This window comes from Mirounga angustirostris, unplaced genomic scaffold (assembly GCF_029215605.1).
Source record: "Mirounga angustirostris isolate CCGP_5_RB_7025 unplaced genomic scaffold, mMirAng1.0.hap1 SCAF_3, whole genome shotgun sequence".
NCBI lineage: Eukaryota > Metazoa > Chordata > Mammalia > Carnivora > Phocidae > Mirounga > Mirounga angustirostris.
In genome coordinates, this window is record NW_026991711.1 from 142,140,689 (window position 1) to 142,154,799 (window position 14,111).

General features: G+C 37.1%; 1 protein-coding gene and 1 long non-coding RNA gene across 11 annotated transcripts in view; one reads left to right on the top strand and one right to left on the bottom strand.

Moving 5' to 3' along the window:
• Positions 1–14,111, bottom strand: part of CCDC141 (coiled-coil domain containing 141) — a 213,645-nt gene that overhangs the window by 91,751 nt on the left and 107,783 nt on the right. For all 4 annotated transcript variants that reach the window (XM_054506112.2, XM_045868431.3, XM_054506111.2 and 1 more), the window contains exon 9: positions 4,781–4,975. In XM_054506112.2, the coding sequence (XP_054362087.1) occupies positions 4,781–4,975 (195 nt within the window). The remainder of the gene's footprint in view (positions 1–4,780; positions 4,976–14,111) is intronic.
• The window catches only part of LOC123839068 (uncharacterized), a 108,927-nt gene that overhangs the window by 45,089 nt on the left and 49,727 nt on the right, over positions 1–14,111 (top strand). The gene's annotated exons all lie outside the window — the stretch shown is intronic.

Here is a 14,111-nt window from a genome sequence, read left to right on the forward strand (position 1 = left end):
ATCTTTTTAGAGGACATGACACTTTCAGCAGTGATGGCAGAAGCAGGAGAACCTATGACAATTCCATCTCAAACTGCTTTTGCTGTGTTGCTCTAACTGTCCCAGCTTTTGTTCCATTTTTGTTTTTAGGCTGACCACCCAAGAACCACACCACGTAGATTTGGCCTCAATCTTCACAGCTTGCTTTCCACAAAGAAATCATGTGCCTGAGAAAGGGAAGCGTGGGATATGAGACTTTATGACCAATCAGCTATGTTTTACAGCTTCGGGTTCAATCATATAAATACAGGCTCACACTGTATATTGTATAACATGTATATTTATCTCTGTTTGATTCAGATCACATTCTCTAAACAATGATAAATACTTTTTGGGTGATTGACATACCTTAGCCAACTCCTTTTTTGTGAACTTGCTAGAAATACAATAAATAAGATAATCTATAATCATAAAAGATGAAAATTTGGGAGGGATCCAGATGAGTTACTATAATATGTGCTATGTTCATATTTCATGCCATGTCCTAATAACTCTTAGCAACATCCATCTGGTAATTAGAGAAACTCTTCTCCAATCAGCTATCATCCCATATTGACAATCAACCCTTCTTATATTTGTTGCTAAGTGATTTAACAGTAAATTCGCCAACACAGTAGATAACTCTAAAATGGAAAACAAGTATCTCAGGTTCTTAGGTTTCATGGCTCAATCTCCACTTGAATCCAGGGTCTGGTTTATGACAGCATCCTTAGCAACATTCTGAGGTCTTGTGTGCTAACATCGCCACCTACTGTTCACTCCAGGTACAAACTGCCATATCTCAAGGCAAAGGCTATAGACACTTTGAGTAAGAAACAGACTCTTTGGTGATGGGTATTAAAGAGGGCACGTACTGCATGGAGCACTGGGTGTTACACGCAAACAATGAATCATGGAACACTACATCAAAAACTAATGATGTAATGTATGGTGATTAACATAACATAATAAAAAAAAAAGAAACAGACTCTTGAGCCTTGGGTAATCAACAACCCCCAGCAGGATTAAAAGGTAATCAATTTCACTCCTGAATCCAAAGAGCAAAAGCAGTGGGGTAGTCTTGTCAATGTGGATTATTAGGTGCTAATTATATTTTATTGAATTTCACAAATTGAAAATATATTCTAGATTTTTTTGTATGTTTTGATCTCTGCTGTATCCCCAACATTTACAACAGTACCTGACACACAGTAATTGTTCATTAAAAATATCCTAAAGGAATTAATCCCTTAAGAAGAAGGGCAATTATTCACCACACTGCTTAGAGACTTCACTAAAAGAAACTATTATGACTTTTTTTCTAGTAAATAAGAATATCCATATCTAAAATTGATAAAGAGAGGGGAATGAATTGAAATGAAGGGAAAGGGGGGAAAAGGGAGAACTTCCAGATGCAACAAAAATACCAGCAATTTATGACAAAAATCCAGATTAAAGAAAGAAATATATGTGATATGGAGGCATTAAAAGTAGTCCATTCTGAAGATGAGATTATGACATCCTTTTTATTTTACAAAATTTTTAAAAAGTGAAAGCTGTATTTTTAAAATCATACACTTCACTTTTTACTGAGCAAATACTCAAGCTGTGACATTCAGTCATTCATATATTACCCATGACACTAGCACATTTTCTCACAGTGGTTTTTGGCATAAATATTGAAGGAGAATATTGACTCAGCTTTAACAAATTTGGAGTAAGAGGTTGTTTGCTGAACAAATAATTCACTTATCAAGAATGGAATTGGTTTTCAAAGCAAATATCATTTTTTAAAGCACTGACTTCCTCTTTCTTTCGTGGTGCTATATATTTTGGGAGAGTCACTAGTGCTCCTGCCCATCGTTATTGGTGTGCCAAGAATGCCTACCACTGACCCCTCTTTATTTGGACCATTTCTCAGTGTTGGATTTGCAGCCAGCAACCTTCAGAGCTGAGGAAATGTCTCCTTCTGAGACAAACAGCAGGCTGGATTATTATTTGCCATCAAACAGAAGATGCCCCAAGCTTAGGGTTCCCCTCCTGGATCACCACCTGTTGCACATGCAGTCACCCAGAGGGGCCCATCTGCATCTCCCCCCACCCCCGGAACTGGGACTTGGGAAACTAATATGACATGTTGACATTTAGGTTATTGTTTTTGTAATAAAGTCTTTCAAAACTGACACAGAAGTCATGTGTCTTTTGTGAGCAACCAAAAAACTGTGGTAAATGAGCATGTTATCTTAAAATTTGGGTAAAATTTCAGATGCCTCATAGTTCTTGACAACATTACCACAAATTTACCAACAAAATTACCAACGTGACCTCACACTGACCTTATTAGCGCTGTTAAAAAAAAAACATTTGCCTTTTCATCTAGGGATAGGGATGCTCACAATTAGAAAAACCCAGTGCACTCAAGGTATAGTAAAGTGAATTTTTAAAAGGAAAATTCAGTGCTTTAGAGAGGATATAAATTGAAAATACCCCTTACCTAGTGTAAATGGAATTTTCAGGCTAGAAAAAAAAATTTTAAGGGATTTTTAAATTATATTAATGTTTAAATCCAGCTCTTTGTTTTAACCAGGGTTGCTTATAAGTGTTATGCCAAAAGTTGGGTAAAATGGTGAGAATTTTGTAAAATGTGGAGATGCCACAATATAAATAAAAAAGAAAAATACCATTTACAAGTCTTAAAAAAGAGTTTCCTTTTTTAATTTAAATGGATTTACCCACTACATTATTTCATCATTTATTGCTTCTTTATAATACAATAAATATTTCATTTTAAAAATCATGATTAAATATCCACTTTCCCCACTCTGGTTTCTATTTTTGCTGAGCTAAAGTATCTATCACCTTTCATATTGATTCTTAAATTTGGAGTTAGAAATTACTTCCTTGATGCTTTGAAAAGGGAGAACAAATATATACCTTTCTAAGTGCCACTTGGCTATAGAGAATGCTATAGTGCAGATAATATAGGATGGATAAATCCCAACGGAACTAGTTATAATTTAAATGCCACAGCATTTCAAATGACGAAACAGGGAATCTAGAAGTCAAGTCTTGGGGGTTAAGAAATATAATTTCTTAGGATTCAACCTGAATTGCTATATGAATTTGAGAAAGTAACCATTCCTTTTTTTTTTTTAACTGTTACTATTACAAGAAATGTCATTCTTTTTCCCTCAAGGCCCAGAAATAATGTAAGAAGAAAGTCTCTCTGGGAAGTTACCAGATAATGAGAACAGAGAAAACAAGAGCAAGAGAGTAAGAATTAAGGAGAGAGGGAAACTACATTTTGCAGGGCTGAGACTATAGGGTTTGTTCTAGAAGTGTTGTTTTATCATAGCAACATGTTCTATAATGGTCCCCCTCGAAACGGCATTAACTGACAGGTGACCCACTCATTTTGTAGAATGAGGGCGTAATGTACGTTAGAAAGTCTCTTATTCGAAAACAGGACTGTTGAAGAGGAACTTACCTAACACCCTACCATTTACTTAGTTCAACAGCTCCAGTGACATGCTCTGTTTCTTCTCTTAAAACAAAGAAATCCCAAACAAATAATATTGCCAAATATTTCCTTAATACTTTTTTTACTGTAATTCTAGCACCTCTATTTTGGAATTCTAGTATTCATCCTTTTCAAGTTCCCTATCATAAGGAAGTTCAAAATTAAGGAACTGTTTTGATATATACCAGGACACTGTATTCAGATTGTTGATATCATGACTTTAAATCACAATATACCTACCTTCTGGGGCTTATCCACTCATATTGTGTCACATTGTCCAGTTTCAAAAACATCAGTGACATTTAAGGTATGTAAACAATTCCAGCAGGGCAGTTTGAAGGTATATATTAGATTGGGAAAAGTAGAAGAAATTTTCAAATAATATCACCAGCTTCAGATATACATGTGAGATGGACATGCAGATATTACCACTCACTAAGAGCCACCTGCTCCAATCAAATTAAATGAGTCAACCAGGAGAAGCAGAGCCCTCTCCAACTCAAGACCTGGAGATGGTCCAAAGCAAGATTTCCCCTTAGCTGACTTTAAAAGACAAGATCAAGGCAGGGTAAATCAGGTCAAGGCTATGCTTCTAACCTTGTGGTTTGCATGCAGAAGGCTTGCAATATTCGTGTATCTTTACCTGATAAATGAAAGAGAATTTTTCAAAGGGAAGTATTTTTTGGTAAAGGTTTCAAGGCGTTCTTTTCATCTTGATATATTTTATGATATTTCCCTTACTCCATGAGAAACACTGCAGTGTTGGCACAAGAGTTCCCCTCAAACAGATCAATGACAGCTCTATGATGAAACTCTCATGGGATTTTTTTTTTTAAGATTTATTTATTTATTTGAGAGAGTGAGAATGAGAGAGAGTACATGAGAGGGGGGAGGGTCAGAGGGAGAAGCAGGCTCCTCGTTGAGCAGGGAGCCTGATGCGGGACTCGATCCCGGGACTCCAGGATCATGACCTGAGCCGAAGGCAGTCGCTTAACCAACTGAGCCACCCAGACGCCCTCATGGGATTTTTTTTTACAAGTTAAAGCATAGAGTCTCCTCGTTTTGAGAACCAAATAATGGCCATGATAGGAATACATTTTAAAAGCTCATTTTGGTTGCTATTAATTTTGGAACTCTATACAGAATCTAGACTTCTGTGATGTGCTCCAGCCTACTGAAGCAATGAGTCTCTTACTGGTCTGTCCTGATGACCTAAAATTACCAACGTGACCTCACACTGACCTTATTAGCGCTGTTAAAAAAAACATTTGCCTTTTTTAACCAAGTTTTCCTTTCCACCATGAGCCGATCGCATTCTCCTTGAAGCTGATGCAGTTTCTGGTTAGAGAGCTGTAGATGCTCTTTCTCCACGTAGCCCTTAGACAGCAGAATCCCAAGTGCATCACTCTTCAGCTTCTCAACAGCGGAATTCCATTCCTACAAGAGATCACTCCAGTTTATTTTACCATCCTCCCCTTTGTAAACTCTGATAAGACTCAAAGAACATTCGATGTGTCAGAAACCTGTCACTATGTTTTCAAATGCTACATTCCAGGTTTGAGTATTAAGATGTAGATTAAAAAAAAAAAAGGACAAAGGAAAGAGGCTAGAAAGGGAGCAGGATGATAGCAGGAAATGAGAGGGTGGTTGGGGTGTGTGACTGAAGGAGTGTCTGGTTGCCCCGAACACAAGTCACTTCCCCTTCCATTAATGCTGTCTGAAAACATACCCCCAAAATAGTCAACAGCATTTTTCATTCTCTAACTCATTGCAACCTGTTTTCATTCACTTAAATATAAGAAGTCTATATCCCACAATTCAGTCTTATTGCCAATTTGGGCAAATGTGTACAAGAAAGGAAGGGAAATCTCATATTTTATGGTTGTTGTTTTTGTATGTGCCTACACTTAGAACTGAAATTAAGATCTGTTATTCTCTACAAAATTAATAGCTGTTATTGTGCAGTATTCCCTCCTTCCTGACCCGAGTCTCACCTCTCAATGCTTCATTCTTAGCGGTATATAAACATTTCAGGAAAAGAAAAGAGGTAGCTTTTTACTTTCTGTTACATGAAGAAGAAAAACAGTAAGTAGAGAAGAAAGAAAATAAAAGTTGGAGTAAACTGAACATATTAACAGTTTATTTAAAGGGAAATTTAAATTTCTTGCAAAAGAACTGGAGCCAGATTCAGCTTCATAAAATAATCCTTATCTCTAACACGGAAGTCTTGTGAGTGAATTTTCTGGTACCCATCTCAGCTGAGACCGAGTGGTACTCATAGGCTGTTTGTTACAGCATCAGAAATTTAGCACCAAATTTCAAAAATTACAGTCTGACTCCATCCTGGCTTGTTCCCCAGGGCAAAATGTCTTATTATTAAGTTACATTTGTTATATTACACTGTGCAAAATAAGTATAATTTTAGTGCAATTTACCACTACTATTTCCATTCATTCATTTCAGAAGACATACTAAATGCTGTGCACCTGGCACCATGCTAGGATAGATGGCTTGCAGAATACAAAGAAAGAATAAAACGTAGTTCTTTCCTTTAACACTATAAAACTGCTCTTTTACATCACTTTCATATATACTTACATTATCAACTGTATGAAATATATGCTGGTCCTATGAACACATCCTGATGACTCAACTAATGGAAACAGCGAATGTGTGATTCTTCAGCTTAACTACATCAGTGGTGGTAATGGGAAATAGCACTATCGTGGTTGATCATACTCTCAGCCTTCTGAGAGAATGACCAAAAGTGGGGGGAGGGTTGTTAAAATCAAAAACAATTGGAGACCAGCCCTAAAAACTGCCTGGGCAGACAAAACCAGTTTAGTCATACGAACAAAGCTTAATTTAGCTTATCTTGTGAGACCGACTTGACCTGGTTCATTTCTTGTTTATGCCTCTGGAAATTATAAGCAAAACTTGAACCTTTCCCAAGGTTGATATGAGGTAAGCACTGACCAATTCCCTATCATTTGAGAAGATTCTAATCTTATAACCAATAATTGTGAAGAGGAGGCAGTCACTGCTTCCTCACTACATAAGCTGCTTTATAATAATATGCCCCTGAGCCTTGTTCCACGTTTTGGGGTGAGTACTCCAGTGTGCAAACTGTCTTTTTGGCGTGTGCACAATAAACTTTTCCTAATTACTACTTTGGCGATTCATTGGTTTTACTTCCAGTATTTATGAACTTTGACACTCCAAATGTCTCAGTGAGTGCAAAATCAATAGGCATGAATATGGGCTACGTGATTGCTCAAGATCCTTCATTTTTAAAAGAGCTTTTAGGCCCCCACTTAAAGACAGCTAAAATGTGCCATGACATTCTTTCATAAAGCACTGTAAATATCTCTCCCACTTAAAAACTATTACCTTAACCTTATCAGGAGGGAGCAAATATTTTTTAAAAAGTTAGCACCATTTCTGGTACATGTAATAGGCATTCACTAAACATTAGTCCCCCTTTACATTCCATCAGTTTTATCATGGTTCATTAGCTCCCAAAATTTGTTCTTCATGGGAATTTCTGTTTCTCAGCTCTAAAATAATGGCAGTGGAAGGATTCTCCAACTGTTACTGACCCGTGTTATATATTGATCAGTATTATGGGATAAACAAAATAAAGCAGGTTTCTTTACCGTGGGCCTTCTCAGAATCCTTCATATGTTAATGTGCTTCGAGACTCCAAGCTGAAAATATGGTTTGAAATATTCTGGACAAACTGTTTTGACCGTCAGTGAAACCATGTGTTTACTGATCATCTCAGGGGACCAATGCTCCAGTTGGAACAATTCTGTTCTTGTGGCTAAAAGCAGATAAATCACCTAGAAGTTCACCTGCTTTCACAAGTCTGTCTGTGTCTTTCCTCTTTGGTTTTGTCTCTACCCCTCCAGCTACCCAACTAGTCCATTTTCTGTCTTTTGTACCCATTCTCTCATTTTCTGTTAAGATCTCTGGGGTATGAATCCTCAATGAACTCAACTGAAGAAATGCTTAATGTGTTAAAACAGAATAAAGCAGGTAATTCTTTTTTTTTTTTTTTCCTTAAAGCAGGTAATTCTTTTTTTTTTTTTTAAGATTTTATTTATTTATTTGACAGAGAGAGAGAGACAGTGAGAGAGGGAACACAAGCAGGGGGAGTGGGCGAGGGAGAAGCAGGCTTCCCGCGGAGCAGGGAGCCCGATGCAGGGCTCGAACCCAGGACCCTGGGATCATGACCTGAGCCGAAGGCAGATGCTTAACTGACTGAGCCACCCAGGTGCCCCTTAAAGCAGGTAATTCTTTGAAAAAATTGTCATGGACCAGAATCTTCTTGCTCATTAGCAGAAGACCTCTTAACAAATGTGAAGAGCCTGGGGAAGGCCTAGAGAGCTAGGAGGAAGGAAATGGAAAAAGAATTAGGACATGGAGAAATGGGTTATGGCCATTATGTGTTCAGCCTGAACAACACAAAGCCCTAAGATGTAGGTATCCTAACTGTCTGCAAGATAGTACTGATTTTTCCTTCAGTGCACTAAGCACTGTGCTATATGTTTTACATGTATCATCTCATTCACTCTTCACCACATCCCTACAAGGTAGGAACTGTTATTATCCTCATTTTACAGATGGGTAATCGAGGTTTAGAGGAATTAAGAACTTGCCTGAATTCTCAACACTGGTGAGTAAAAGAGCCAGAATTCAAACTCAGGTAGTTTGACTCTAGACCCTGTTTCTCAATCAGTATACTGACCTCAGCATTCCAGGGAGAAAAGGTGACGAAAAGTGTTGTTTACAGCATAGAAAGATTAAACCTATTGGCTTAGAATTACGGAGGTGAAAGTTCTATGAAATCTGGATAAGGCCTTGGAAATGAGAAAAGTCTTATAGGACCCTGAGATTTCTTTATTTAGAATCAGAAGCTTCATTGTTTCTAAATAAACAATGCTGTTACATATAGAACTGAGAATTTACAGCCCAAACTCAAGCTTAAGTTTGTTTAGCGAATGGACCAAAATAATAAAACTCTTCTCTAAGAATAAGAAGGGAAATACCTGTTCTCTAACAGTGTCCATAAATCTGCCTTTAGCATAAATTTTGCAAACAGCATTAAAGAAAGACCTCTGGAGTGGAGCCAAATCTTTGAAAACACACTTCAACTCTGTGCTTCACATCATGTTTATAAAGAGTGGGTTATGGCCTTCCAAGGAAGCTGTAAAGGACCATTTTGTGGCTCTTATCTTTTCTTATTCTCCATCCCCAGGCTTCTTAATTGCATTTCACATGAACTCTGTGGGTATTAAATGAAGTTGGGTCCATTCAATATTTCTATTCAATCTTCTCAGAAAATTGGTTCTGTTTTCTTTGGGCAATCCATGGGCAGTGTCTGTAACATTCTGATGATGTGTTTCCCCAGCCATTTTTCTTAGGGGATGCATCCACTATTTTATTTTTAACATAAAATGTTCCAGAGTCATCAGAATCCATCACACTATTTTTAAAAACTTAGCTGTCACTGTTGTCAGGGTTGGTGGAACCCAGTGGGGAAAATCATGGTCCGTTTTCTCTAGCCATTGCTGCCTCTCTGCTAACTGTTAAACCTCTGACTGAATTTCAGTCACTCTGTAATAAAATATTTCCAGTACATGTCCCTGCCAGCTGAAAGCCAAAGCCTGACATTTCCTTGGCTTTTCAGTCTTGACAGAGATACGTGCATACGTCTGACCGAGTAAAGACGTATGGTACTGTGTGCTCCTGGGCTCGGGGTGTCTCCTCAGGTCACTCCATTTTTTTCCTTTCTCACTCTCAGTGGTTACCCTTTTACACTGTACCTTTCACTGTTCCATCTGCTGAGGAAATTGAGCTTCTGTTGGATCCCTTGATTGAACAGGTACTTTTAAGAGGATTAGTGCTGATAGACAAGAAGGTGAAAATGATTTCTTCTGCCTTTTCTATACTCCCAGGTTAGCTCTTAAGTGAAGTTATGGATTGGCATAAAAATTATCCAGCAGGTAGATTCAAAAAGTAGGAAGTAGAAAGATTATTTGAAAAGAAACAGTATCATCACAATATGTTTAATAAGTTTTTATTGACAGGAAAACTTTGCTGTAGATGAGGGGGTTTAATGACCCAGCGCCATGTGGTAAATTATTTTCATTATAAACTTGACTTCAGAATGTAACTTTTAAGTGGGGAAAGATGGACAAGAAAGAATAGAGGATGTATTTATAAACTACTAAGAAAATACCAGCTGTGGAGATGACAGGACAAAATCACATCTGGCCGAAGCATGTGTGGATCCCATGTATAGTCTGTGTAGCATGGCTATTTCTTAGGACATCTCATTAGACACAGCCCATTTCTTGTTCATTCTCTAAATCTACAATCCCATTTGGTTCAGCACCAAGGAGAATTAACTCATTGACACAAAATCATAGAATTGTACATGATTGCATTAACAGCTGGTACAAACAAAATAAACCTGGCAATTTTAATCAGAGAATATTTGAAAGTCTGTTTCAAGCAGGAATTTCTTTTTAGAGGAAATTTTTATGCTTTTAAAGAGTGGCAGTGAGCCCCTGAAAAGCTGAAACTCTGATTATGCCGAGTTGGATTGCAAACTGGGCCCGTTTCCTCTTCTGCTCTGTTCCCAGGCATTTCTACACTGGCCTACATAAAAGCAAGGATCTTACTAGAGAGCTGGGTCCCATCCCACTGCTGGATACTGCAGAGTTCAGTGTCCACAGACCATGTGAACTTGGCCCTCACTGTGATGCATTTTGGCAAAGGCATTGATTGCAAACAGGAAGAACTGCGATTTTGTGTCACCTAAAGATAAAAGAAGTGTGGTGTTTCACCTCCCAGCCTTTAGGCAGAGAATCATAGCTACTGAACCAGGGAGAGCTCATGGATAAGAGCAGAGAACTGGAGCTAGAAATACAAGAAATATACTTTTTATTCCAAACTTAGTAAGTGGTCTCAAGCAGGGTATTTTGCTTTTCCAAGCCTTACTTCCCTGCAATGCAATGACAGCCACCACCACACATATGCATCTGCTTCTCTGGTGAATCACCTATAAATTGAGTGATGAGTTGGTTGTGCTTCGAATTCCCAGATTTTAGGCCCTACCAAAATCTGGGGTTTTAGCTGTAATTCCCATAATTAACCTAGTGGAATTGGGACCAAGAGTCTATAGTAGAAATGACAGATATCATCAAAATAATTTTTGAGTAATAGTTGTTTTCTTTTTTCTCTGTCCATTCAAATATTCCAAAAGTCACAGGAAAAACCATGGCTTGGAAGTTTCTTGTTTCCTTTATTCTGTTCAGTGCATGGCCACCAAGTGGAGCTTGTTGTTCAGCTACTCAGAGCAGGGTGCTTGTTGTTAATACTGAAGCAAATGGATGTGTGGCGGAATAAATTTTTAAAATCAAAGTCTTAACAAATTGCACTCATGAGCAAATCTTCAAAATAATGATTAGGGCAACAATACATTTTTTTTTTCTTCCTTAGTTCAACATAGTTTTTGGATGAAAATTTAATTACATGGGAAGCTGGGAAGACATTTTCTGAAGACTTATGTTTTCCAAGAATCATTAATTTTTCTTTAGTGTCTTGTCCTTGTTCTTCTTAGATTTCTTGTTCCTCTTAAGCACATTTTCTTTCAGTTGAATAAATAAGGAGCAGAAACAGATTTGGGGTATTGGTGTTTCCATTTTTAATAAAAATTAATAAAGTCTAGCTGGCCAGACTATTTGCATCTAACACAATTTGCCTACAATCAGATTGTGCCACTAGCTGACTAGGTGGTCCCAGTTTATATTAATGTTTTCAGAGGACTTATTGTCTAATTTTCTAGAGCATGTGTTGGAGATACCTTCAGAATCTCAACATACAATTCAACTATGGGGAGAATTATTAGGTTTAGATCTTGTGAGGATTTTCCTAAATGAAATAGATTAAGTTGGGAAATGGGGGGAATCCATATATATTATATCCACAATGAACATCAGATATAGACTAGAACAATGGCTCTTAAATCTGGCTAACTATCAGTATCTCCTAGAAAAAATTTTAAAACACGCTTCCTCACACCTACCCTATATTCACTGAATCATTATTGGTAGGGTGGAAGAAGATGTATTTTTAAAAATCTGCAGCATTTTATTGGAAATCAGGAGCAAACAAATAATACTTTGTAATCTGTCAAATTTTGGAACTGGACTAGAATATTTCGAAATATTGAATAACTAGGTAACAATAGACCTATAAGAGTTTCTGTGTAATCATACCAATAAATGAGGAAGAATGATTATATAATAAAAATAGTTTAACCTTGCAACTTTAAGCTAATGACTCTATAAAATTACATTTTTATTAATGACTCCCAAATCTAAAATTTGACTTTTGTTTTTCGAATTACTTCATACATTCAGTGAGTATTGTATAAGGCTGTGGAAGATACAATGACCAATAAAATCTTTACCCTTATACTCTCTAAATGATTAATACACCAATCCATCATGAATTTAAAATAGCCCTGCTGCAATGTTGAGTATCATTAGTCTTAATTCATAAAGAAGATATCAAGGCATTTCTTTCTACTTTGTACTTTCTTCACATTATTGTGTCAGGCAAAGGAGCCACTGATTTAAAAGGGAAGCAGAAGGTTGGAAAAAAAAAAAAAAAGAAAAAAGCCGAGAGAAAGTACAAAATTCATCCAGTTTGTTTCCCGAATTTTTCTACACATTTATATGGTTATCTTTAACATTTCTTACAAACTTTTCATAACCATATTTATAATATGTATATTCTTTATTATAGGAAAAGCCCTTACCTCTAATGGTGTGGAAGAAATTACTTGTCTTCTAACAAAATCTAGTCAAAGCTAGAATTTCTTCAACTCATCTCCTTTTATATAGGTTCGGTTTTCAGCTAATCACTATGTATATGCATGGGATTCCCTCTCCATATTTTCCACACTCAGTAATCTATGAATCAGCAGCAAATGATACTGGGATAGTCACTTCATAACTCTCCTATACTGAAGATGGTCTAATCTAAAAAGCATTATGTAACAAATCTTAAGAACATCTAACTAATACAAAATAGATCATTGTAAGTGCAAATGGAAAACAAAACAGTGTTCAGCAGAAGAAAAAATAAATTCTGATTTGGGAATCTGGGGAGACCTTTTATAGGATCTTAATTATGGTTGAGACCTTCAACTGATGAGTGTAATGTGTGACCAGGGAGAAGGCAAAGGGCTGGTTCAAGCGCAAGAGACAGCCTGAGCAAGATAACATAGGCAAGGGTGTTGGTTATTATTACCAAAGAGACGAGAAGGATGATCCTAGATCATAAAGAGATAGAACTATTTAATTTAGAAAATTAATAATTATTTCTCATGGGAAATGATGTCTGAGCTAAGACCTAAAACAAAAGGGTGGGAATTACCTAGGCAGAAGAGGAGTGGAGGTGGGGTGGGGAGTGAAGAGTGAGCCCACGGGCAAACATCCAAAAGAAAGCTGGTCAGATAGATAAGAGTGGCTAGAATCAAAGACATAGATTTATGAATAGCACTCTTCAGAGAGAATTTCTGAAAGCAAAGCACTACTCACTAAAGAGCAGTGTGGTAAATGAGAATAGGAGAGAGCTAAGGGCAAAATTAGTTGTGTAATGGCTGGAGAATGAAAAGTTCACACCAGATAAAGAAATAGGAGAAGAAATTATACAAGCCAAACCAGGAGGGTTTTACTAAGAATTGTACATGACAATCAAATGCAATGAATTATCCTCAATTTGGGACAATTTGAAAACATTTGAAAATGAACAACAGGGGCACCTGGGTGGCTCAGTTGGTTCAGCATCTGCCTTCTGCTCAGGTTGTTATCTCAGGGTTCTGGGATCGAGCCCCACATCAGGCTCCCTGCTCAGCGGGGAGTCTGCTTGTCCCTCTTCCTCTGCTCCTCCCCCTGCTTGTATTCTCTCTTGCTATCTCTTTCTCTCTCTCAAAGAAATAAAATCTCAAAAAAAAAGAAAAGAAAGAAAAAGAAAAGAAAATGAACAACAGAGCAGAAAATACTATTGTGTCAATGTTAAATTTATTGGGTGTAAAGTTGGAATATAGCTATAGAAGAAACCATCCTTGTCATTAGGATACCTGTTGAAATATTTAGGGTGAAAATACATATGTTCACAACTTATTTTGAAATGATTTAAGAAAAAGAATATATATGTAAATACAGACTGAGAGATAGAGAAAGGAAATGTCACAAAATTTTAAAATTGATGAAGTCTATTTGGACATTCATCATACTATTCTTTCAAATTTGCTGTGTGGAGATTCCAATTAAAAGTTAAGGAAGAAGAGGGGCGCCTAGGTGGCTCAGCTGGTTAAGCGGCTGACTTGATTTTAGCTCAGGTCATGCTCTCGGGTGTCCTGGGATCAAGCTCCATGCTCAGTGGGGAATTTGCTTGAGGATTTCTCACCTCTACCTCTGCCCCTTCCCCCTTCTCTTAAATAAATAAATAAATAAATCTTTTAAAGAGTTAAAGAAGAAGAGTTAATACAGTT